General features: G+C 37.0%; 1 protein-coding gene across 1 annotated transcript in view; it reads right to left on the bottom strand.

Annotated features, from left to right (window-relative positions):
• The window catches only part of LOC114031528 (cation-independent mannose-6-phosphate receptor-like), a 142,396-nt gene that overhangs the window by 97,982 nt on the left and 21,745 nt on the right, over window positions 1-22,669 (bottom strand). The window contains exon 2 of the mRNA XM_027846658.1: window positions 8,440-8,576. Coding sequence (XP_027702459.1) covers window positions 8,440-8,576 — 137 coding nt within the window. The remainder of the gene's footprint in view (window positions 1-8,439; window positions 8,577-22,669) is intronic.

Here is a 22,669-nt window from a genome sequence, read left to right as displayed (position 1 = left end):
CAGTATGACACAGAAATGAAACATCAAAGCTGACACTGGAAAATGCCAGCATCTCTGAAACTCATGTCAAAAAACATAAGAGAAGACCATGTCGATTTATTTCTTTGTCAGCATGACACTGCCTACAGAAAATTCATCCATGGGGTCAAAAAGTCAATGCAGTTTACTGTACAGAAATTCTTCAGCTTCAGTCCAATGCAAAAAAAAAAAAAAAAAATTATATATGGCCCAATGACTGATTTTATACAGAAAATGCCACAGTTCACAGTATACATTTTTTAACAGGTTTAAATTCAAAATAATCACTCACCCATTATTTACCACATACTTAGACTTCTACTTAATAGTGGTTGTTTCCAAAAATTCAATTCCCCCTTAAAAGATGAAGATTTGATGCCACAGTCAATAATCAGATCTCACGGAGTTATTAGCTTCATTTGGCCGATAATTTTCAAGGTGTAATTTTCTTCAGTAAGGTTTTCTACCTCTTTTTCCTTTTTTTCTTCCCTAGCTCTTGCTTCTTTTTTCATTTTTTTCTCTACTGTTTTCTTTTGGCTTTTTTTCAAATCTTGCTCTTAACTCTTCCAGAAATTCCTGTTGGACTTGTATCTAAACAGAATTTTTCTTTGAGGCTTTGCCTGTAGATTTTTTAAAAAGTCATTCTTTTCTGCGTTTGTATCTTGAACTTCCCTGTCACCATAGTAACTTTTTACCTTGGGATTCTTTTTGTTTGTTTGGTCAGTCTTCCAGCCTTCTTCTTAACTTTGAAATTTATATTAGTCCTGGCTCATACACTCCATGGGTGTAGGTGGAATGTCTAATTCTGTCCCTTTGCATCCTTCTTTTGCTTTCACAGCCCAGTCTAGGGGCCTGCAAGATTTCAACCCTCCCAAAGTTGTGTGATCTAGGAAGATGTCTGTTTGCTGTCCTCACCGAGTATAAGTTCCTGACCCAGGTTTGGGTCTATTGGTTTCTCCCTGGTTGGAAGTTTCAGTAAATTGCTGCTGGAGTCAGTCACTGTTAGCCTACTGCGATGCTGGGCAAGTTCAGAGTGTGTGAACCGCTGGTTCCCCTTAGGTCTGGGGCTCCAGTCCTGGTCATTCACACTGAGCTAAAGGCTAGAACTGAGTCGCTGCTCTGTTCCTGGGATCAAAGCCACATAGCTACATTTGCTTCCAGAGCTTGTTCCCCACTCAGTACGCAGCTAGAGACCACACTCACAACTCCCCCCTCCCATCCTATATATAACCCAGACTGGGGTGACAGGTGACAGAGCTGCCAGATGGAACCTGCTCTCAGACCCAGAGCTAGGTTCAGGGTTCTCCAGTCTCTCTAACAGGGTACTTCCTGTCCTGGTGCTTCTCTCAGCTTCCTATCAGTCCCTGAATAACTGAACGCACGCTTCTGACGAGCCCCAGACACCAGTGTCCACAGACCTCTCTGTCTCTCTCTCTCGGGTAGGAAAAACGACGGTGACTTTTTCCTTGCTTTGCCAGAGAGAATCTGGTACGAGGCATTTTTCCAGATCATTGTGGAGCCGTTCTACTACTTCCTCTTACTCCACTATCTTGACTCTGCCTCCACAGACAATATTCAAGAGGATGCAAAGTTCTAAAGATGATTTCAAAGGGGTGAACCCAAAGAAACATTTTGTGCAAAGTAGCATTTTTGGAATAAAAGTATAGTGTTGACAAGGGCATTCATTAGGATGTGTGGAATAGCAAGCAGTGCCTTAGGCATAAAAGCCTCCCTACCTTGTTTTTCCAATGCTTTCATCTCTATCCAGCTGAATTATAATCCTCTCCAGATTTATTCCATCATTGTTCAACCCTTGGCTAGCCCCTTCTAGTGAGCCTTATGAAAGCCTGGTTCTATTTTTTTCTTTTCTTATTGCTCATTGACAGGAATACACCCATGATGTGAAGTAGTATGATAAATCAAACAACCATGTATTTGCTAAATGCCTACCATAACTACATGCTAGGCTGTAAGGATACAAAGAAAAAAATTAAATAGCTCCTACTCCCAGGAGTTCAATATGATCAGGGAATCCAACATGTACACATATAAGTATATAAGGAATACAAAATAGATACAAAGCATTATGTACACAAAACAAATAAAAGTTATGACCAAGTGTTCCATGTTCTGGTAGTATCAGCTTCGGTGGAATATTTCCAATTTCTCTCTCCTAGCTGCTAAATCTGAAAGAGATAAGAAACAAAGGCCTCCTATACAATGTATAGTTCTCATCATCTTTCTTTGTTTTAAGTAATATTTGATGTATGGTTATTTTTTATTTGCATATTTCTTTCCTTGGAAGCTTATTCCTGGAGAACTATCTTCTGTTCCATTGGACCTAGTCAACAATTTTGTAGCCTGCGTCAGTAGAAGTTTCCTCACTATGTGTTCCCTTATATCAATGAAAATACAGTTTGACTCTCCCAAAAACATAAGAAAATGGAGAGCTATAGGTTCTTAAGAAGAACGATACAATAAAAATTGAAAATTAGCTTGGCAGGCAACAAATATGTAGGATGGACTAGATAGAATAAAGAAGATGCGTTAGGAGGCTGATGGTGGCAAAAGGTGATGGGGGCCTCATCTACAATGAAAGGCAGGAAACAGTAGATGCTGGTAGCTAACCACTAACCTATAAAAAGGAGGACTGTAGGAATTAGGGCTAAAAGGGACTTTAGAGGTGATATAAATCATCATTTTCATGCTACGGGTTCACATTACTAATCCTTGGATCACAAATTCACAATAAATATAGCCATTTCTAAAGCTAGAAACCACAGCTGGAGATCTGAAACCAGACCTCTAACCCCAAGGACAACCAAGAAATACAATCTCTTAAGAAAATCAATGCATTTCTTTCCTAGCAAATTCTTGAGTCATAGGCAATAATACAGAGGATCCATGTTTTCCAAGGATCTGCACACCCTCCCACACATGCACATATTTCTGAAATTGGTACAACACCATCAGCTGAATAAAAATGAATTTTACAAATACATACTTGGGCTGTATAGAAAAGGGGAAAGCCCAAGAGTATTATACATGCTCTTACAGAGACTGGATGACAGATAATTTTTATTCTACTAACCCTCTCCTACATGTTCTTCTGAAAAGTATTCGAGAATTTAATTTTCGCCTACACCTTCTCAGCAAATTAGGAAGTTCTCTCTACAGAACTGTTCACCATGACAGATTCAATCTTTACTTCACTCAGGAGACCATTATTTGGAATTTCTCCTTTATGCAAAGGGCAAAGAATTTTATATATTCCTGAGAGACATGTACAAAAACCAAGTTTTTATAACTCAAATCTTACTTAAAAGCACTAGAAGATCTGGCTGTCAAGACAGAAAGGTGAGATATGTATTTTTTTTTTTTTTACTGTGTCACCTTTTGTGACAGCAAGGATCCCAATGTCTAAGGAATTTGGCTTTCAGACAAGACCGACTGTTTCACTGGCTTAGAGAAGTTCCAAAGGGAAACTTAGCAATGCAGGATATGCTTACCACTCTGCAATTAATATTCTTAAAGAGAGCTTCCTAATGGCACTGTGAGGTTAAGAAGCTAACCCCAAGATTACTATGTGTTAGAGGAAGGAATTGAACCCACTGAAGACTGACTTGTAAATTTCTGTCCCCTATGCCAAAAAGCCTCTCATTTGTGGTACGCGAAGAATTCAGAAAAGCAAAGAGAGCCTTATATGAATTGACTCAAACTAAAAAAACAAAAACAAAAACAAAAAAACAGGAAAAAATACACGCGGCAATAAAGCAAAAAGAAAAATAATGAAACAAAACTAAAACTGAATGTAGTGCAACTATTTTGACCAAGAAAGCAATTTGGGACTATTCCCCCCACTCAAGTCACTAAACTGTACACGCTCCTTGACGCAGTGATACCCCTATTAGGCTTTTACCCCGAGGAAATCAAAGAAAGAGGAAAAAAGACACGTATGTACAAAAGTATTTGTAGTAGCAAAGAATCAAAAACAAAGGGGAACCAACTATAAGGAAACGACTAAACAAATTATGTTTTATGAATGTAAACGAATATTAGTATACAGTAAGGAATGAGGACAAGGATGCTTCAGAGAAATCTGGGAAGACCAGTATGAAATGATGCTGAGTGAACAGAACCAGGATCACAATTTATACATTAACATTATACAGATAAACAACTTTCCTTGAAAACTCTAAATTACACAATGACCAACTAAAATTTGAGAGAGCGTGTAATGAAGCATGCTATACACTTAATCAGAGAGGTGACAGACTCAAGATGCAGAACAAGACATCTATTTTCAGATTATATATTCTTTTTTTGAGGGGGCGAGGTGGGCAAAGGTTGGTAAAGAAGACAAAGGGAGATAATACAGCAGGAAAGTGAAAAGAAAAGAGCAAAGTCATTGAGCCTAAAGTAGGTGAGCCAGACAGCTTTAAAAGCTATAGGCTGAACTTATTAATAGCAAGTTGTTCACAATAAATGTAAATTTTCATATACATTTCTTTTTTTGTTCTACTACATATATGAAAATGTCCATTTTATTTGGTGTTTATTAAGAATAAAAATAAAAAGTGATAACTTAAGTGGGGCACTATATATGATATAACACATTCACTGTCAGATAAACACTTTACTAAACTTCTCTTTTTACTCTTTCTTTTCCAATTTCTTTTGAAAGAGATGACTCTCTTGAGCTGCGGAGCAGGATATATTTGAAAATGAGTGAATAAAAAGGATATCAATTAAAAATTTTTTAACAAAGAATCCTGTAGTTCATCCATCTGTACAGAGAAAAATCCAGTTATAAAGCAAATCATCATCTAATTTTCTCTTTTACAGAAATCTGAATTTTCATACATTAGTTTTGCTGAGAGTTGAAAAACTAGCAGTGGCCTATATGTAGATCAAAAAAAAAAAGAGGTTTGCAGAATACTACTTGAAGGTTCATGATCACCTTTTCTTGTTCTGCATAACCACTGTGAGATTATGTATAAGTACAATTTCTAGTGTTACCAGAAACATCAAAGTCTTTGGACATAAATGTTGGGATATTTTATTTTCATGTAATTGGTTACTCAAATAAATAGTAATCTGGAAAAAGACACAAGTAATTAATTTATAAATTGATATTTTTAAAGGCCAATTCAATAAATTAAATCATTTGTTCTTCATCTTTTATACTACTTTGATCAGAAAGTAGAACTCAATGCATTTCAATTCAAAAGGTACTCTAAATTATTAAACACTTCACTTACAACTTATTCAGTCATACAATAGGCACTGTGAGGGGTACAATAGCAATATTACATGATGTCCCTGACCTATATACCTCATGTCAAAGATAGAAAGAAAGGTCCCATTTACAATAATTGTTCATAGTTGTCCTTTTTGTAGTACCAAATAACTGGAAACAAAGTTGATGCCCATCAACTGGGGAATAGCTTTAGATACTGTGGCCTATATGTGCCCCATGTAATAGTATGGAGTCATAGTATTAAGAAATAATGAATATATGAAATGCAAAGAAGTATGAGAAGACTTGTGAATTAATACAAAGTGAAGCAAACAGCACCAAAAAATAAAATATGCAACAACATTGTCAAAACAAAAAACACAGTAGTAAGAATGATCAAACTTGGACTCTCCAAAGTTATTTACCTCTTAATTGCCAAATCTGGCAGTATTTTCTCAACACTCATCCTCCTTCATTCTCTTTGCTGAATATGACACCACTGGCCACTCTCTGAACCTAGAGACTCTCTCTTCCAAAACTGTTCTTTCCTGGTTCTGCTCCTCCCAATCAGATCTTGTCTTTCTCAATCTCCTTTACTACATCATCATCCATATCAAACACCATGACTGGATGTACCGCGAGAGTCTATCTTAGGTTTTCTTCTCCCTTCTCACTAGATCATCTCACCAGCCCCCATGAGTTTAATTATCCTGCAAATAACTCCCAGGTGCACTAATCAAGTTAATATAATCAAATGCCTGTTAAGACTTTTCAAAATGGGGGCAGCTAGGTAGCATAGTGAATAGAGCTCTGGCCTTGGAGTCAGGAGGACCTGAGTTAAAATCCAGCCTCAGACATTTAATACTAGCTGTGTGACCCTGGGCAAGTCACTTAACCCGATCTACTCACCAAAAAGCAAAAAGTAAAAAATAAAAAATAAAAATAATAAAAAAAAATCGATGTCCTACATCCACCTCAAATTCAACATGAGAAAAGGGAAGTCCAAATGTCCCCATTTACATCCATGGCACCATCATTCTTCTAGTCTCTCAGGTACACAACCAAAAATCAGTGCTTGATTCCTCAGCCTTCTTTAACCCTCTCAAGCCATTTGCCAAACCTTGCCATCTCTTCCCTGTGATCTCTGATCACATAGGCACTACACTAGTTCAAAACTTATCAGCATTAGTTTCCTTGTCAAGAGCTTCTAACCAGCCTAATCCACCCTCCAGAACTACCAAAGTGATTTTTCCCTAAGCGCAAGTCTTAGCATGACACATTCACTTGGTCCTTATATATATCTAGGTTAAAATATAAACTCCTCTGCTTGGCAATTAAAGTCCTTCCCACAAGCCAGTCCCAACCTACTTTTCCAGTCTCATTATACATTACCCATCAGATGTACAGACAAGATAAAGAGTTCATTACTAAACAAGAGAAAGGGTCACAGAAGGTAAAATGGACAATTTTGATTACATAACATTAAAAAGAAGAGAAGCAGGTAAATAGGGGGGAAAGTTTCTCTGAAAAAGGTATCATTTCTAAGCTACACAGCAAACTGACTCAAATCTAGAAGGATAAGAGCCACTACCAACTGATAAATGGTCAAAGAATATGAAGAGGCCATTTTCAGAGGAAGAACTCCAATCTATCAATAGCCACATGGGGGAAGAAATGCTCTGAATCACTAATAATTTTTGTTGTTCTTCAGTCATTTCAGTCGTGTCTGACTCTGTGACCCCATTTGAGGTTTTCTTGGCAAAGATACTGGAGTGGTTTGCCATTTCCTTCTCCAGCTTGTTTTAACAGATGAGAACACTGAGGCAAACAGGGTTAAGTGATGTGCCCAGAGCACACAGCTAGTAAGTATCTGAGGCTGGATTTTAATTCAAGTGTTCCCGATTCCAGGCCTGGCACTCCATCCACAGAACTACCTACCTATTCTTTACTAATAATCAGAGAAATGCAAATTTTAATAACTCTGATGTTCTACCTCATACCAATTAGAATGGTAAAGTTTATAAAAAAGAAAAATGACAAATGCTAGAAGGGCTTTGGGAAAATAGGTACGTTAAAGCACAGTTGGTGGAGCGTGAACTGGTCCAGCTGTTCCGGAAAGAAATTTGGAACTATGCCCCAAAACTCAAAATATTATTAAACTGTGCATACCCTCTGACCCAGAAATACCATTGGGTCAATACTCCCAAAGAGATTCAAAAAAAAAAAAAAGAGGAAAAGGACCCACATGTACAAAAATATATGTAACAGCTCTTTTTGTGGTGGCAAAGAACTGGAGATTGAGGAAGTGCCCATCAATTGGAGAATGGCTGAACAACTTATGGTATGTATGAATGCAACAGAATACTTTATGCTGCAAGAAACTATGGTGGGGATGATTTTGGAAAAACCTGGGAAGATTTTTATGAACTAATGCAAAGTGAAGTGAGCAGAACCAGAAGAATAATTTATATAATAACAATATTGTAAAGACAAACAACTTTGAAAAACTTAGGAACTCTGATTAACACAATGACCAACCAAAATTACAGAGGACTCATGATGAACCATGGTACCCACTGCCTGAGTTAGGTGACACACTCAAGAGCATAGTTTGTTTTGTTTTGGGTTTTTTGGACATGACCAAGGTGGCAATTTGTTTTGCTTTTCTTGCATTCTCAGTGGGGGGGGAGTAAAGAAGGAGGAAGAAAAGGCAGTTTCATGAAAATAAAATAAAATTTAATTTTGAAAATGCAGTTATGATATAAAGTATTCTATTATCTATTATTATTAAATAATATATATTATGCAGCTGTGATAAAGTATTCTATTATCTATTAAATGATTTAATCTATCAAATAATATATATTATTATCTACTATCTATTAAAGAATGTTAGTGAAATGTTCAAAAATCTTACAAAGTTAGACTTTTTTAAAAGGACCATCTCTTAGCTTTTCTAACCCAATGACAGATGTAACAAACAAAAAATCCTAAGAACCTTAATTTTTAAGTAGTTACAGAAATACAGAAGCCAATGAAGGAATGAACAACTTTACATTTAAGATACAACCACTTCAAATGTTTATAATGGAGAGGAGACTTTAGAACTTATTTTAAACAGGTTAAAACTTAGTACCAAACATTTAAAAAAAAACAACTCAAAAAAGAGTGGATTAACTTACCTACTGAATGATAAGATGAATTCTTCAAATCATATGCACAGATGGCACTAGACTCACATTTGGGAAAAGACATATTTCCACAGAGGTTTATTTTATAAAGTATACGTTTTTCAATATCAACTGCTTCCCATGTATAACTACAAAAAAGAAAAAATAATCATTATATTCTAGTAAAAGAGAGTGAGACAATTTTACATGTCAATTCTGTTTAAGAAATTCACTATAATTGATAAACATTTAATTCTTCCAAAGTTACCATACTGTTCTGACTGCAAGTATACACCAAATAAAAACCACATTCCTTAAAATGATAAATTTTAGGAGGGAAAAAGCACTTAAGTATACATGGAAAAATTCTACCAATTATAAACCACATTCAAGTTTTATAACAGCTAGATTTAAGAGAAAAGCACAGCCTATATTAAGACTATTATGATAGGCCCTCCAAAGTCATATTCTGTACCATTCTAGCTCATCTAATTATTTTCATCTCCAGGATCTAATATACAACTATCACAGAACCAAAAACTGATAGAGTTGGAAGGAACTTGTAAGGAAATCTAGCCAACTGCCTTCATTTTGCAGTGAGAAAAGTAAGACTCATTTAAGCTAAATGACTTCCCCAAGATCACAAAGAAAGGTTAAGGGCAAAACCAAGATTAGAATCTAGTTTTTCTTGACTCTCCGTTCAGTGTTTTTGCTAAACAACAAATATCTTACTTGGTATCTACTGTGTATGGAGCCCAGTAATATGTGCTTGAGGGGGAGAGAGGGAGAGAATTAAGTGGAAATACAAAGAAAATACTATCTAAGTAGGGAAACAAAGAATACTTATATAATAAAATAATACCTTAGAATTAGGCAAAAAAAATAACAGTAATGATATCTTGAATGAAATGCTAAATAACAATAAAGTAATAGTAATATTTTAAATCTGAGTTTAGACAAAAGTGTAAGACATGCCACAAGATTGACAAATAAGAGATATAGACTAGTGATAAATTACATGATTAGTTTAAGTCATGGTACTCATCTGTTTTTATTACTACTCCATAACACCACAATCTAAATTTTTGCTTCCCTTCACAAAGTATTAATCAATTACATATTTACATCAATTACAACTACAAAAAAAAAAACTATTTCCTACCCCACACTGCCACCACCTTAGTTCAGACCCTCATCACTTCACTCTTTATCCATTACAAGAGCCTTCTAGTTGATCCACCTGCTTCTCTCCATTCAGTACATCCTCCACTGATTTTTACAAGAGCCTTCTAGAGTTGATCCACCTACCTCTCTCCATTCAGTACATCCTTCACAGAGCTACCAAAATGGTCTTCATAAAGCACAAAATCTGACCATGCCATCCTTCTCCTGTAAAAACTCCAGTGACCCCCTATATTACCTTCAGGATCAAATATAAAATCTTGTTTGGCTTTTAAACCTTCTATAACCCTAACCACTTCCTACTTTCCCAGTCTTCTTGCACTTAACTCTCTACATACACTGAAATCCAGTGACATTGGCCTCCCCACTATTGTTCAAACAACTATGTCTTCCAACTGTGTGTTTTTACTAGCTATTCCCTGTGACTGGAATATCTCTTCCTCCTCATCTCTAGCCCCTATCTTCCTTGAAGTCTCAGCTAAAATCCCACCTCCTACCTGAGGCCTTTCCTCTCCGCATAATGCTAGTGGCCTTCCATGTGTTGATTACCTCCAATTTACCCTCTGTATAATTTCTCAGTATATAGTTAAAGTTTGCATGTTGTCTCCCCCATTAGACTGTGAGTTCCTTGAGAGCAGGGACTATGGTTCTGCCTTTCTTCGTATGCCCAAAGCTTATTAGCACAGTGCCTGGCAGGTACTTAATGCTTGCTGACATAACAGGTTCATTAGAACAAAGTTGACAAAAAGCTGGACAACAGGCCTTGGAAACCACCAAGCTGCCCAATCAAAGTAAGCATATGTGAATTTACCAGAGGGAAGGAACACTGAAAGAGAATAGCAAAAGCAGGAAAAATGGGAAAACACAAGGAATGTTCAAATAATGAGTTAGAGAAAACCCATTTTTAATAGTTAAAAGTGAAGTTAAAGCCCCCCTGCCACATTCCTCTGCAGAAGGGCAAAGTCCACAGGTCTGATTCACTGTATATATCTTCAGATTTTTTCAGTGTATTGATTGGTTTTGCCTACTTTTTCTATACTTTCTTTTCTTTAAAAAATATTTGTTATATGGCTCTCAGGAAGAGACAGAAGGGAGACTCGGAAAAATTCTGGTGATCTACAAAACAAAATATACAAAAAAAAAATTAAGAACTTTAAAATCTAGTTTGACTATCAAATCATAGTAAGAAAACAAGCCCAATCGGCCTTCCAAACTCATCACTCAACTGAAATTGCTGTCTCCAAAGTTACCAACAATATCTTAATTACCGAATCTACTGGCACTTTTTCTCCATCCTCATCCCTCTTGATCTGTCTTCAATACTGTATACCATCAATCACCCTCTCTTCCTGGATACTCTCGCCTCTCCAGGTTTTCATGACAGGGCTCACTCTGAGTTCTCCTACCTACCTAATTGCACTCCTCAGTTTTTTTTTTGTTACAAATGCCATCACACATTGGGGTATCCCCCTGGACCCTCTCTTCTTTATATATACTATTTTTCCTGGTGATCTCTCATTTGCTCCCATGGAATCAGTTATCATCTCTATGCTGATAATTCTCAGTTCTACTTATCCAGCTCTAACCTCAAGACTCACATTTCCAACTAACTATTGGACATCTCAAAATGTATGTACCACAGCATCTCAGACTCAACGTATACAAAGCAGAATTATCTTTCTCTCCAAATCTACTCTTTTCCTATTTCAAATCCTATCTCCTCTTCTCCACTCACCTCTCATCTGAGCAATTGCAATAGTTTTTTATTTGCTCTCCCCACCTCTAACTTCTCCTCTTTACAGTGAAGCCTCCACAAAGCCAAAATCATTAATCATTAATTTTACACTTAACCAATTCCAGGAGCTTCCTCTTATTTCTAAGAACAAATATAAACTCCTATGTCTGACATTTAAATCTCTTCATAATCTTGGTCCATTTCTACCTTTCCTTACACAGCAAGATCCAGACATACCAGCTTACCTGTTGTTCCACACACATGACACTCTCTCCCACCTCTGAGCATTTGTACTGGCTGTTCTCCTTTGACTCAGCCTGTCATAATCCCCAGTTTGCTTCAAGACTCAGCTCATGAACCACCTTCTAGATGAAGACTTTCTTGATCCTTGCAACAGTTAATGTATTCCCATACCTAAACCACCTTTAGTTGTTTTTATTTATTCTATATATACCCATCTTTGTACATGTTGTCTCTGCCCTATACAATACACATGGTCCTTAAGAGAAGAGACTGTTTCAATTTTGGTTTTGTGTTCCCCACATTTAACATAGTGTCCTTCATAAGGAAAGTGTTAAATGATTGCGTGTTATTTGATTAGTCCAAAGCTCCTTCCATTATACCACTCTGCCTCACAAAACTGAATATATCTTTCAGAAGGGAAAAGTTCAGAATCTTTATTGTCATTTTTAGATAGAACAATCACAATTCAATCTGAGCAACGTAATAGCCATGACAAAGTTTTTCAGAAACTTAAAGATACTGTCATCTTGATATAAAGTATCTTAAAGTCCAAATCCTATGTTATGAAGAGAGAAAACTAGCAATCTGACTCTGATTCATATTGGGAATGCGGCTTTAGATGGGTACAGAACTGTCCCAGAGATTTTTCTTCTGTTCATAGTGGTAAAAGTTGTAGATCATTCCCAGGTCTGTACCAGAAAAGAAGTGAACAACTGGTTGGGAAGACGGTGTCTAAGACAGCAGCTTTTATGAAAAGATGGTGGGATTTTAGTGTATCATAAGGCTGTTACCAGCAAAAAGGGTAATGAGACAGTCAAAACAGCTAATCAATTAAAATAATCACTGTGTTGATTGAGCTACACCTTCATTCAGTTCTTATCATCATGTTTTAGGAAGAATACTGATAAACTTAAGAACATCCAAAGGAAATTACAATGGTAAAAGGTCTCAAGATCATTCCATATGAGAAAAATTGAAGTGGGGGTTGTTTAGCCTGAGAAGAAAAGGCATAGTTGGGTACATCTTTACAAATGAAAAAACTGAGACCCCAACAAGGCTGAACTGCCAAAGATCACACAGGTATTAAAAGGCAGGTGCATGTGCCAGGTACCAAGAAACACAAGAATAAAAGCACAATCAGTCTCTGCCCTAGGGAAGCTTACAATGTAAGCAGGAGATAACTTGTACATCATGGGCATGCGCAAAATAGATACAAGATGACTGGGGGATTCAGAAAAGCAGAGGAGAAAAAGAAAGATTTTAAGGAACCAGAGACTCTAAAAGGCAAGGATAAAGTAGAAATGCATTCCAATTAATGGGAAAAGCACTTTGTCAAATGCAAAGGCATAGAAATGGGAAATGGAATGCCATGTTGAAGAAACAGTGAGAAGGCTATATTGACTGCATTACAGAATACAGAAAGAGGAATAATTAAGAAAAAGGAAATTTGTTTTGCTTGTCCCCAGAGGGTAGAACTTGGAGCCACATGCACAAGCCACAGAGAGGCATATGTAGGCTTGATTTAAGGGAAAACTGAACAATACAAGCTGTCTCAAATGTAATGGATCTCCAAGGAGCTGGTAGCTCACCTCTCACTGGAGATTTTCAAATAAAGGCTAGTTCACCACTTGTCAAGGATGCTGCTGCAGAAAGGACTCTGGTTCACAAAATGGGTCTGAAATTCTATAATCTGGAGTCAAAAGACTTGGCTTTAAGGCCTGGCTGATATTTATGATCTGTATGACCCTGGGCAAGTCACTTAACCTCTCTGAGTTGGATTAATTATTAAAAGTTGCTCCCACTTCCTTGATTCTAACAAGGTTCTTCTGGTAACCAGAGGCCCTTAAAGGATCCAAAACTGGCTAATTTCATATTGAGTTCCCTCCTAATTAAATATGCTTTGAAACCAGTATGTTGGCAAGGATTTTTCTCATTGAAACGATAAAATTTGATCATTAATAGCATTCGAGACCAGAAAAAAAAACCCCACAAACCTCTAGATTTTTAGTGCAGTTTCTGAAGTTAGAACAGCAAGCTCATTTCTTTATAAATTATAGGTTCAGGTATTGGCAATAACACATTTAGGGAATGGTCTAGACTCAACTGCCATTTTTAAGATATGTTTTAAATATTTCTATATGACCTTAGATTTAGAGCTAAAGGTGCCTTAGGCGCTCTAGTCCAAGCCTTTACTTTACAAAAGAAACTGCGCCCCAGAGATATTAAGAGATTTCCTTCAAGTCTCACAGAACGCAAATAGGAGGTTTGGGATTGAAATCTGGGTCACCTGATTCTTTCCACTGCTTTGTTTAGTGGAGGTAGGGGTGGGGGGAGTTTTGTTTTTGTTTTTGTTTTTAACCTAAGAAGTTCTATCTTTGACTCTGTCTTTTTATCAGTTTCGAGTCAGACCTGAATTGACAAAATAGAAAGCAAGAACTGAAGGCAAATAATTTCTGAACACAAAACAAGACAAAATTATCAATTTCACCAAAAATCATCTGGATAATCATCTTCACTTCTCTTCAGGGCTGTCTGACTTGAATTGCATTACCCTCTTTATAAAATGTGCTTCATCTTCCTGAACTTAAAAACATCTTCAGAAAAAAAGATTCTGTTCTACCAAGATTAATTAAACTTACCTACCAATAGCAGAGAGAAGATAGGGTATCAAATTCAATTAGAGAAAAAAGTAAGGCAGTCCTACCCAAAGGTAGAAGTAGATGAATAAAGGTGGAGTGTGATACCTATTCCAATTTATCCTATATATAGCTGTGTTTGTAGTTATTTGCATGTTGTCTCCCCAATTAGATCCAGAGCTCCTTGAGGGCAGGGATTGCCTTTTTCTTTGTATCCCCAGTGCTTGGCACAGGGCCTAGTGCATAGTAGGCGCTTAACAAATGTTTACTGAACGACAACTTGAGATTTCTTCAAGCCCTCTAATTTACAACCTTCCTCTTCCAGATACCAGAGTACAGTAAAGGTCAGTCATCTAATTGTGCTTTTTATTAGGACTTGTGATCTTATCAGCCTATGCAACTCCCAACTAGGAAAGAACAGAAGCCAAGCTGCATCTTACAGAGTTGCCTGAGGCATCGAGAGATTGACTTAAATGCCCAGGGTCATACCTAGTATCTGGGGTGGTACTACATATGAACTCCTCCTGACTCAAATACTGATGGCTCTCTATCTACTACCCCATACCATTTTTTTTAACCTAAAGCCTAAAAATAGAACAGATTTCCCATTGCATCCCACCTTTATTCAGCATCAAGCTCTGTGCAATGCTACCAGGCAACAGGCCCCTCACCACCTAGAAGCCTACTTCCCTGGTCTGCATCAACATATTTGGCAGTGAGTTTAAACATCAATAGTCAAACTAGGCAGGACTCCAGGCATTCCTCCTGGGGCCAAGAAGAATTAGGTGCCAATCAAAAAAATACATTATGAGCAAAGTTTTAAGGAAGCAATATACACTCTAAGACAGTGACAAAACATTCACCCAATTAGCTTTGAGCTTAACCAAATGTTACAAACGTGACATTCAGTAATCCTCAACCAAGCACCAGAACTAATATTCAAAAGCTTGTGTGCACTCTAGGAAAATTAAGGCTGTGTTTTTGTTAAGAGCAACATCAAAGCTTATAAACTAAGGGGGGGGGGGGAATCTGTTTCCTACCTAACAATGAAATTTTAGAGGTGGAATCACTAAATTGTTTTATACAACTTAAAGTACATGAGGGGTTTTTAATGGGGATGGGGGAGTAAGTAGGGGAGACGGGTAGCAATAGTGATGTGAAAAAAAGGGACAGTAAAATTGTTTTAATGCTCAGAACAGAAGGAAGCACAGATAAGCAGGACAGTTTTGAAAGTAATATGCATTTATTACATATTTTTTAAAAAGCAAGAAATATAAAATTCACAGTTTCAGATACATTCCTTTTTATGTTGTGCCATATATATGGAAATACTCTTTTGACATTTAAGTTCAGAATAAAAAAAAATTTTTTTTTTTTTTTAAGAAAGTGGATGGTGCAGCTAGGTGAACAGTGGACAGAGCACCGGCCCTGGAGTCAGAAGGACTTGAGCTCAAGTCTGGCCCCACACACAACCCTCACTAGTTGTATGACTCTGGGCAAGTCACTTAACCCCAACTGCCTCATCCAAAAAAAAAAAAAAAAAGTGGATAATGATAGAGGAAAGAAAAAATGGATACATATTCTCTCTTTTTTGCCAACTTACAATCTTGATGTGTTATGCATAGCCCCAAATTCTCTTTGATCAATACACAAATATTCCCTCGTGGCATCATCCACATCCTTTTTAATTGGGTATAACATATACATATTATTTTAAGTATATGACAACAGAACAAGTGGCAACCTTTCAGAACTGAGTAGGTAGAATTCCATTTTAAAGATCTTCAGGACATCCAAAGTGCTATACTATATTCAAACTCCATTAAAATAGAAGCTCATTGCTACTGTTTCCAGAAAGGTAATATTTTACTGTTTTATTTAAACAAATAAACATTCATTTAAACAAATAAAGTAAATAATCAGTGTACACAGCTGGGGAGGCAGAAGGCAATAAAGATTTTCCTGACTGGATGGGGGAGGGGATGGCAAGAAATCTGAATCCAATCATAGAAAATGAGCAGTAGCTCCCAGAAGAATAAACATTTCCTACTGCTATCTGAATTTAAAACACTCTTAAACTGTGATGTCACAAACACTTTTTGGAAGCAGACAGGGTATATATATATAATGTCCCGACTGATAAATTGTCAAAGGATATGAATAGGTAGTTCTCAGATGAAGAAATCAAAGCTATCTATAATCATATGAAAAAATGCTTTAAATCACTATTGATTAGAGAAACACAAATTAAAACAACTCTGAGGAACCACCTTACACCTATCAGATTGGTTAATATGACAGAAAAGGAAAATAATAAATGGTGGAGGGAATATGTGGGAAAATTGGGACGCTAAGGCACTGCTGATGGAGTTATGAACTGATTCAATCATTCTGGAAAGCAATAATGCCTCAGACACTAGCTGTGCAACCCTGGTTAAGTCATTTAATGGGTCAGTCTCAGTTTAGGGAAAGGTGGGAGAATTTAAAGGGGAGATTTCAAAGTGACAAGCTGCTTACTGTAACCTAGCAACGTTTCCTGGTTGAATGGATATGCATTGGGGAAATGGCTGCTTCAGTTTTTCTCCACTACCCTTTTTTCATTGGATTATTTCTTTATTTTCCTGGTCCCCTGGCTAGCTCATTAAAAGACCAGTAACTTCAACAACTTACTTCACCTCTCTTGAGCCTCAATTTCCTCCAATCTGGAAAAATGGGAGAACTGAACTTGCTGAGCCTTCCAGTTCTAAATCCTATCCCTATGATATATGCAAATCTTTCAATCTGGCTGTTTATCAGCCAATGGTGTCAAGCTGCATAGATGACATGAACATCAACAAAAGAAGCTAAATTCTGGACTTAAACTTTAATAAGTTATCTGAGTCACATCATGAGCAGGCAAAAGGGAAATGATAGGAAAAATATCTAAACCAACATATAAAGGAACTGAAACATGATAAGAGAAACTAATTAAACGCCACAGCAAGAAGCAAAACCCTGAAACTATTAACAATATATTTTGAATTTTTTAATGTTAAGTTAAAGTTTTTAATTTTATTAATTTATTTAATTTATGTTATTTATATAATTATATAATTTATATAATATATAATGTTATTCAACCTCCAAATCCTTAATGAAAAAAAAAATTAACTTTTTTTTTTTAATTAGAAGAAAAATATTAGAACAGCAATATCCCAAACATATATCCATTCACACAGGAAACACTGCTAGGCTACAGTAAGCAGCTTGTCATTTTAAAATCTCCCTTTCCATCTCTCACTCCTCCCCCAAACCCTGCCCAGTGACCGAGGATTGTGAAATTTTGCTTAATCTACTCAGAAGTAGTAGTTCAATCCTGGTTAGAACTGCACTCCTGAGCACAAAACAGCCTATTCAAGGAGTTGGTAGGTGAGCCTGGCTTTGGAATTCACAAAGGTAAGCAAAATTTTTTGCTGCCTAGCATCACTATTTGATGTACTGAACACAGTTAAGCATACAAAAACAAGCCTATTCCAAAAACTGAACCTGAGTATTCCAAACAGATATAACTGGCCACATAAACCTCTCCGGGTCACCTGAATTTTCCTTTTTCTATAGCACTTGCTGACTAAATACCTCTCACTATTAGACATTTATCTCATGTACTCATAATTATCTTTCCCATGTATATACACAAGACTGTAAGCTCCTTGAAGGTAGGGCAACATCATTTCTTTTTTTATCCCACGACACCCAGAACACAGTAGTTGTTCAATAAATGTCTGTTGACACTAAATTGAAAAAGAAATAGCTGAGTCACTTAGAATGACAAAAGGTGCCAGCCACCAGTTCTTACTATATCAAAGCATTGGACAGATTCCAAATGGCAATTCATACTATAATTTAGGTGAGATGTCATTAAAAGAAAAAAATTTCACAAGATCTTAATCTTGGAGCAGGAAAGAATCACAGAGCCCAGGACCTAGAACATAGCAGGCATTTAATAAACATTTGTTGATGAATCACCTGGTCCAAAATCATTTTATAGAGCTAGAATTTGAACTCAGGTCCACTTACTCTGAATCCAGCACTCTTTCCACAACACCATGATAACTTTCTACACGGAAAAAGAATTTTCCACCTTGTTGACAGGCTGTTTGTAGTGAATGGTCACTACAACAAAGTTTCTATGTAATACAAAAATTACGCCAATCCTTCAGAGTTCTTTATCATGGTATATAATCATCTCTATCCTTTCAATGTGAGTTCATCATAGATTGCCAATAACACTGGCTTGGTTCAAAGTGGCTAAGCCTCTCTGATGGTGTCTCAGAGAAGAGCTATGGATTTTTAAAAAGGGTAACCTTACATCAGATCCTATTGACCAAGAGATCACATGCTATTTTGTGCTCAAGTTCTTCCCTACCCAGAAAGCAGATTTCTACTATTGGCTCCTGAGGCAGTTCTGCTTTCTTCTTCTTACAACTCAAATGACCAAATCCGAGAGACCTTTATTACTAAGCCATGACTGCCCTCTCTAAAATAACTATCAGTTTACTCCCCTCCTCTCACATCCAAATTTAGGCTCTGAGCCCCAGAGAGAACACATCTATATTTACCTTAGTCATCTCAAATTCACACTTTGCAGAAAGATAACTGGTTAGCTACCAAATGACAAGTCTAAGCTAATGGGCCAAGTTACAACTGTCTTCACTAAATTTGGAGCCTTTCTTTTGGCTAATACATCAAGCACAGGAAGCAAAAGTTAAAAAGAAAAAGAAAAAAAGCTGCATGTAACTAAAAGCCCCTCGAATATCCAGAAGTCTTGTGGTTTAAAAGCTATTCTAGGTATCAAGTTGTATGCATCCTAAGCCAACAAGCTTTCCCTGTATCTTGCTAGCTCTGAAGCAACACCTTTTCCCCTCCAATTCCAACTTCCTTACTCCTGCTGAAACTGCCAGTAGGTGTGACCAACAATCAACATCTGCATGCAGAGCACAAGGGTTTCATTTTAATCTTATTTAGTTTAAGTTTCATAACATCCTGAAGATGTTGGCAGATTACCAAGTAGATGGAAATACACAAGTCCTACACTTTCAACCAACTCCGAGGAAGGAAGAAGTTGCTCCCTTCCTGATACTGCAACAACTTGGATGCCACATTTAATATAAAAACATAGCTGGTTCCATAATCAGGCTCATCTAATATAAGGGAAAGAAAAAGGGAAAAGGCATTTAGTAAGTGTCTACTATGTGCCAGGCACTATGCTAAGCACTTTATAAAGGCTATTGGATATTCAACACAGGATTTTACATCAGATCCTGGAGGTGATACGGAACCACTGGAGTTTATCGAATATGGGGTGGTGACATGGTCATATCTACACTTTAGGAAGATTATTTTAAGAGGTGAGTGGAAGATGGAAGGGAGTAGGGAGAGACTTAAGGCAGGCAAACCTACCAGTAGCCTAGCTATGATGTGATGAGAAGAACCCGAAGAGTAGTGGCCATGTCAAAGGAGAAAAGGGGATGTACACTAGAGACTTGGAAAAGGTAAAATCAACAAGACTTGGCAACAGTCTGGACATCACCACTCATAGTTGTAAAAACTCAGATAAACACGGGTTTTCCCAAAGATCTGTGAAAAAGACCCAAATGTATATTATGCCTCCCAACTTGTGTTCTCTTACTCCACCAATATGCAGAGCAAGAAAAGAAAAACGAGATAAGACAGAGGGAAACATTACTGAGTCGATACAGAATGTCAAAGTGTGAACATTTAGGTCAAAAAACAACCTACAATCCAGGGTGTTTATTAATAACTAAATTCACGTAATAGAAGGCACTCTCCATGTGCCTAGACCACCTTTTGTCATCTTATTTAAGTAATCTAAATGTTTAGAATTTTTTTTTAATTTTCCACTTGAATATCTCCTAAGGTTCTGACACTCCTTATTACACAGGCTAGTGAAATAAATTACTCATCAAATCCATCTGCTTAGTGCTGTCATTTTCTACAGTTAGTTTTCCAGGTCATAAACCTAGGGGAGAGGGAGAGGAAAGGAGAGAGAAAAAGAGAGTGAGAGAAAGGAAGGAAGAGAGAAGGAGGGAGAGGGAGGTAGAAAGAGAAGAGGAGAGAGAGAGAGAGAGAGAGATAGGAAAAGACAGCACACATGAATCTTCCAAATCCAGGGAAAGAATGGAAATGGGGAAGAGAACTGGAATGGACATTTACAGCAGTGTATTTACTTCATGATATATCCAACGTTGTCCACAAAGTGCAAAGACGGAAGCGAATATCCAGGGAGGGGGAAAAATCCACCTTATTGGGAATGATGGATTTCTGCCCTGATCTGGGGGTTATGAAAAACAATGCAACACAGCAGCTAACACTCATACAGGAAATAATTCACTTCCTATTTTAACAAACCCACAAAGCTGAGTATAGAGATATATGACCTAGACAGAAAGGCAAGGAAACATAAGACATTAATCTTCAATTTCTACGGATAGTTTTACGCACTGTCAGGAATCAGGATGTAAACATAAGTCGTGTAAGCTACTATAAACCAGGATTTGAAATCCTAAGTAAGAAATTACCCTCAAATATAGAACGAGAACAAAGAGGTGAAAATCTTTTTTCTTCTTTTTAAATACTGACCAAAGACATAGTTTATTATATAATTTTAATGGTACTATATTTCCAAAAGTGATCATAAAGTGAGTGTTTTATCATTTCAAAACATTTATTAAGCACCTGCTAAGGGTCTGGGTTAAGCAATTGGGACACAAAGGCAAACGTGACATAAACCACAGTATCAAGGACTTTAACATCTAATGGAGAGGAAAGACAGATAACAATAACATAAAAGAGGATATGATAAATAAAGGAGAGATCTAGGGGAAATGCTACAATAAATCTGTAAAGAAAAATTAATTTCAAGTGGGGTGGAATCAGGAAAGACTTCATGGAGAAGCTCGGCATCTGAACTGGATGTCAAGGGAGGGAAACACCTTCAAAAAGCAGGAATGGGGGAGGATAAGAATAGAGAAAGCTTCTTCCAGACTGTAGAAGAGAAGATGCAAGGTAAACAAAGGCTCAAAGATGGAATAGGACTGGATGAGAAAAGAAGATGAAGAACCCCATTTTGGTTAGATCTGGAAAGTTAGAGTGCATTCATATATAATGAAGCAACTTGAATGTCAAGATGCAAAATTCCTATTTCACTTGGTAGGCAAACACGGAAGGTTTTTAGAAAAAAAGAGTTAAGTGATCATAGTGGTATATTATAAAGCTTACACCAGTGTTGTGTAAAAGATAAACTTAAAAGAGAAAACAATTGAGGCAGGAAGATTCACATGGAGGCTATACCTATCTAGATAAGAAGAAAGTAGATGAATTAAGTTGACTGCAGTGGAAATGGAAAAGAGAAGAATGACATGAGCAAACAACAGACTTTGGAAATGTAAAGTGAGGGAAAAGGAAGAGTCAAATATAATTCTAAGGTTATCAGCTGGTCAAACGGAAAGACAGTCAAGGGAAAAGCAAGATTTGAGGAGAAGATAATGAGCTCAAAGTGCCTAAGGGACCAACAACATCCAAGCAGAAATGTTTATTTGGCAGCAAGAAATATGGCACTGGTGTTCGAGCCAGCTAGCAAAGTGGAACACTGGACTTGGAGTAGGGAAAATCTGAGTTCAAATCTGGCCTTGACACTTAGTAGCTATGTGACCATGAGCAAGTCACTTAACCTCCCTGTGTGTCAGTTTCCTGATCTGTAAAAGGGAGATAATGATACTTACTTCATAGGATTGTTGTGTAAATCATTAGTTAAAAATTGTATTTTGCAAATCTTAAAATAAAAATGCTAGCTGTTATTATCACAATAATATAGGGGTCCTGACCATCTCTCTTTCCTCACTTCAGTAATCTAAATAACTCCAGTTTTTCCTTTGAGTAGATAGAAAGTTCCAACAACTTAAGAAAGGAACACACAAGAAACTAATTTGGCCCAGTGGCCAAAGATACCCCAGGGTGCCAATAAAAGCATTGAGGCAAAGGATAATAACGACCAATCTGATAAAAAATCATAAGAGAAAGATGAGGGCCTTTTCTGTGACACAGCCTTTCCATTAGCTTTTCTGTTTTTCATGTCTAATACCAGGTTTAGTTATCTCTCTGGACCAGCTGGCTCCCTCAGAGTGATGTTAATGAGGCCCAGGTCAGGTGCTCTACCTCCATAAAGGCCAATTAGCTTCACAGAGAAAAACCAGGCAAGCAGGTTTTTCACAAGGGGAATTAGACAAGACAACATGGATGGCTAGCCACTGGAAAATACAACAGTAGATGCTTTGATGGTAGATAGATATCACAGTTTAATTTGATGACTGCTTTAAAACATACATACGCACTCACACATACCCACCCTAAGAAGTCTTTAGATGGACAAATACTAACTTATAATAAA

This window comes from Vombatus ursinus, unplaced genomic scaffold, assembly GCF_900497805.2.
Source record: "Vombatus ursinus unplaced genomic scaffold, bare-nosed wombat genome assembly UNPS02015175.1, whole genome shotgun sequence".
NCBI classification, from domain to species: Eukaryota; Metazoa; Chordata; class Mammalia; order Diprotodontia; family Vombatidae; genus Vombatus; species Vombatus ursinus.
This window is presented reverse-complemented; position numbering and strand designations above follow the sequence as displayed.